The sequence below is a fragment of the Salpingoeca rosetta genome, assembly GCF_000188695.1.
Source record: "Salpingoeca rosetta unplaced genomic scaffold supercont1.27, whole genome shotgun sequence".
In the NCBI taxonomy this organism is placed as follows: Eukaryota; class Choanoflagellata; order Craspedida; family Salpingoecidae; genus Salpingoeca; species Salpingoeca rosetta.
In genome coordinates this window covers 533,705-537,720 of record NW_004754907.1, presented here as the reverse complement: position 1 = coordinate 537,720, position 4,016 = coordinate 533,705, and the positions used below count along the sequence as shown (strand labels likewise).

General features: G+C 55.2%; 2 protein-coding genes across 2 annotated transcripts in view; one reads left to right on the top strand and one right to left on the bottom strand.

The window, feature by feature from the left end:
- PTSG_09016 (uncharacterized protein) overlaps positions 1-1,011 on the bottom strand; it is a gene marked incomplete at both ends in the record, with an annotated part of 2,437 nt that extends 1,426 nt beyond the window's left edge. The window contains one exon of the mRNA XM_004989757.1: positions 433-1,011. Within this exon, the coding sequence (XP_004989814.1) occupies positions 433-1,011 (579 nt within the window). The remainder of the gene's footprint in view (positions 1-432) is intronic.
- Positions 1,012-2,219: 1,208 nt separating this feature from the next.
- The window catches only part of PTSG_09015 (uncharacterized protein), a gene marked incomplete at its 5' end in the record, with an annotated part of 10,762 nt that continues 8,965 nt past the window's right edge, over positions 2,220-4,016 (top strand). The window contains 5 exons of the mRNA XM_004989756.1: positions 2,220-2,291; positions 2,465-2,508; positions 2,872-2,944; positions 3,155-3,250; positions 3,577-3,700. Coding sequence (XP_004989813.1) covers positions 2,220-2,291; positions 2,465-2,508; positions 2,872-2,944; positions 3,155-3,250; positions 3,577-3,700 — 409 coding nt within the window. The remainder of the gene's footprint in view (positions 2,292-2,464; positions 2,509-2,871; positions 2,945-3,154; positions 3,251-3,576; positions 3,701-4,016) is intronic.

Sequence of the window (4,016 nt, the reverse complement as noted above, 5' to 3'; positions counted from 1 at the left end):
GTAGCACACACACACACACACACACACACACACACACACACACACACACACACACACACACACACACACTTGCAAACACAACTACCACACAATGAACGAGAGAGAGTGCAAACGAAAGGCCTTTAGGGAAACAACATCAACGAGGCCTGGTTCGCGAAATGTAAAAATGGTTGTCAATCATGGAAGAAAGAGTCAAGAGAACATTCAAGCAGGTCGTGCTCACTCCCCAAGATGTAGAATGGGGGAGGGCACACTGCTGCTTTGAACAGAAACGTGTGTGCGGGAACGAGAGAAATGGAACGGTGAAGTTGAAGAGAACAACAACGGTGCAACAAAGGTTATCAACGGATGGACATATCAGTGTCCGTTTGGGCGGAAGTCAGTGCAAGGCTTGCTGGGCGCAGCTTGAGTGCGCTCCAGCTCTTGTAACACCTGTTGGCGCTGCATGATGGCGAGCATGATGATGTGGTCCCTGGAAAAGCCGCGGCGAGCGAGGATGCGGCGAAGCGGCTCCAAGTCGCTATCAAACGAGAGGAGAGCGCGGCCATGGCGATCGACGTGGTGCTCCAGGGCATACACCAGCTCGTCTCCGGTGTAAACGCCTTCAATGCCAGCTGCAAGGCCCGTGCAGTGGGCCTCCTCCCCGTTGAAGTGATACATGGCGCCCGCCACATCTGCAAGCAGGGCATTGGCTTCGTCCCTCAAATCGTGCGGATGGCCACGACCTGACACAATTCGAGGTGAGGTGGAGGGGTCACGCGGTGGCGTTCGGTCCCTTGAGGTGACGCCCTCATCGGACAGCGAACGGCTCGTTGGACGCCGCCCACGCTGCTGTGGTAGGCGAAGACGCTGGTGCTGCTGGTGTTGTTGCGAAGACCGTGAAGCGGCCTCGGCAGCACCGCGCGATGGTGACAGCGCATGGGCCGGTGCTGCGCCTGGCGTCGTGGACGCAGCACGGCTTGGGTGGGGGGTCTGGCGACCCGAGTTGATGCGGTCTGGAGACGTGTTCATTAAGTCCACAACTGTGGAGTGACCACCAGAGCGGTGGTGCGGGTGGGAGTCTTGTGCTTCTTCTTGTCTGCTTGTTGTGTTTGTTGTCAAAGGGAAAATGCTTCGGCAAGCGCAAGGCGGTGCACAAAACAACAATCAGCCAAGAAGAAGCAAGGCAATCGCACACCTTGTTGCCGTGCGTGCTTGCGTGGCAGACGCACACGATGTAGAAAAGGTGTCTGAGTTGTTACATTACGCGCGCTTGCACCACATTGCCGGATGCTTCTCACTTGATTGCGTCGGTGGTCAGGTCACGCACTTTCAGAGCAATTTGCGCCTTCCTGAAGTCCTGAAGTCAGAGTACGCACCACACAAGAATCGCGAATCCCACAACAATTGCATGGTGACATGGGAAGACACTTGCGGGACGCGTGTGTGACATGCGCCCGATGCAAGGCAAGCCACTCTTCTATTTTTATCTAGAGGCAGCTGAATAGCAGAAGTTGCTCTCGTGCAAAGGAATCGTCTGGCAAGTGGACTGCTGGACGTGTGCGTGTCACGATCCTTCGCACACATCGCACGCTCCATCTCACATCACACACCACCGACTTGCTCGTTTGTGGGCCACTTCAATAGGGACGGTGTTTGCCAGCAAGACAGGGGCTTGAGGAATTGAGGACGCTTCTTGTGTTGTCTTGTTGTATCCGTTGTGGTTGTGGTTGCGTTCCTTCATCGCCGTTAGCCTCGGCGTTAGCCTCGCGGTGCTCACGCAAGGTGCGCTGTGAGGAAGAGCATCACACACCAACGCGCACTTCAGAGTGGAAGTGCAGCCTTGGTTGACGACTGATTTCAGTCTAACCAGAAATCCAAACAGCCACTAAAACCGCATCAAATCACATTGCAGAATAACATGGCTGTTTATTTTTTGGCTGGTTCGTTTTTTTGGATCGCCTGTGTGTCTTGGTCGGCGAACAACAAACAACGACCAAACAACAACAACAACCGCACACCACCTGCAGGCTCACACCTCATTGTGCTGCCTGCCTCACCACCACCACCACCACCGCTCCGTCTCCGCATTTCTCTTCCTCCTCCTCCTCGTTTCGTTGCAGATGCACGGTGCTGCAACGGTGTTGGAACGAGAATAGCAGCACCGCAGCAGGAACTGCAGGGACACAAGCAGGAGCTTTTTGTGGCAGCTCGGCACTTGACACAACACAAGCTCCACGATGAAGAAGTCGTTCCAGCGATTCCAGGCACGCCTGCTGGGCCGCGCGTCGCAGCCCTCCATCGTCCACCTGGTGTGTATGTGTGTCCATATGTATAGAAGGTGGAGGGAGTAGGTGAATGAGTGTGTTGTGGTGTAGGTTTCGCGCTTGCGATTGCGCTTACAACCTGTGGCTTCTCATCATCATCATTGTCATCGTCATTATGCCGGTTGCCGTTGTGTTGCTGGTTCGCAACGGGACAACAGCCCGTGGACGACGAGCACCTGGCGGCACGTGCCGGGCGTGGGAGGTGAGATGGATGCAATGTTATGGATGTGTGCTGTCAAGTTGAAGAGCGGTTGGAAAGGAGCAGCACAGGAACGGACAGGGAGTGGGTGGGGGTGTAGGAAGAGGCTGAGGAAGACCTGCGTGAGTGTGCATGTGTGTGTGTGTGCGTGTCACATGATGGCACACGGAAACACGCCCATTCACAGCTGAGATGGCTGTGTCCTCGCAGGTTCAGCCAGCCCAGCATTGCCAGCAGCAGCGAAGTCTCTCAACGCCCGAGGTGTGCTGGACTGTGTGTACATGTGTGTCCGATCGTGTGTGTATGCATGCGATCCTGCACTAGCCTCGTTGGCCTCACTGCTTTTGCGTGTTGTCTTTGTTGCAGCATGATGGCGCATGGCGCTGGCTCATCAGAGGACCTCATGGCCAGCCTTGACGACATCACTCACGTCATCCAGGTGTGTGTGTGTATGTGTGTGTGTGTGTGCGTGTGTGCGTGTGTGTGCGTGTGTACGTGTGTGAGTGTGTGCGTGGACTGCCTCGTCACTCCTGTCACGCCCCATCGATCATCATCCGGCATTGCCTCACTCTCAACACACACACACACACACACACACACACACACACACACATTCAACGCCGCTGCCGTTACCTTTCCCCACCTTCAGCTCTTCTCGACGTCGATGGAGATGTTTCTGAAGACGCTGTCCAACACGGACATGGCCGCCGACGAACGCAAGGCCGCGCTCACAGACCTCCTGCAGGTGTGTGTGTGTGTGGGGGGGGGGTGGGATTGTTGGGTGGGGGGATATTTCGAGATATGAAGGAGTGCTTGTAACATGACTGCGACAGTACAGTCACAACATGGACACACGCGCGCACACACACACGCACACACACACACACACACACGCACACAACACACAGACACACACAACACAACACACACACACACACACACACACACACACACACACACACACACACACACACACACAACCACACACACACACACACCATCCTCTTCATTCATTCGTGCCCCCTCATCACCCCACCATACCCCCACCCCATTCCACCCCCACCGCTGCAGACGATTCGGGATCAGATTGATCGCACGGCAGACACAACGACCATCATATGGGAGGAGAAGGTCTACTCCCTCCTCGACAGCCTCGACAACCTCTGTACGCCACACGTCGCCGTGTCGTGTCTTTGTGCGTGTGTGTGTTGTGTGCGTGTGTCTTTGTCTTTGTCTTGGTGTGTGCGTTTGTGTTTGTGTGTGTGTGTGTTCGTGTGTGTGTGTGTGTGTGTGTGTGTGTTCGTGTGTGTGTGTGTGTGTGTGTGTGTGTGTGTGTGTGTGTCTCGCACAAAGATGGCTTTCAAAGTTGCAGTGGTGGCCGCATGCAAATGTCACAATACAGCAGTGAGTGTCTGACGATGGTGTTTTCGGCTTCACTTTTGCTGTCGCCGTTGCTGTTCATGTCAGGTTCGCTTCTCAACACGGGCAAGGACCCCTCCACCAGCGAGCAC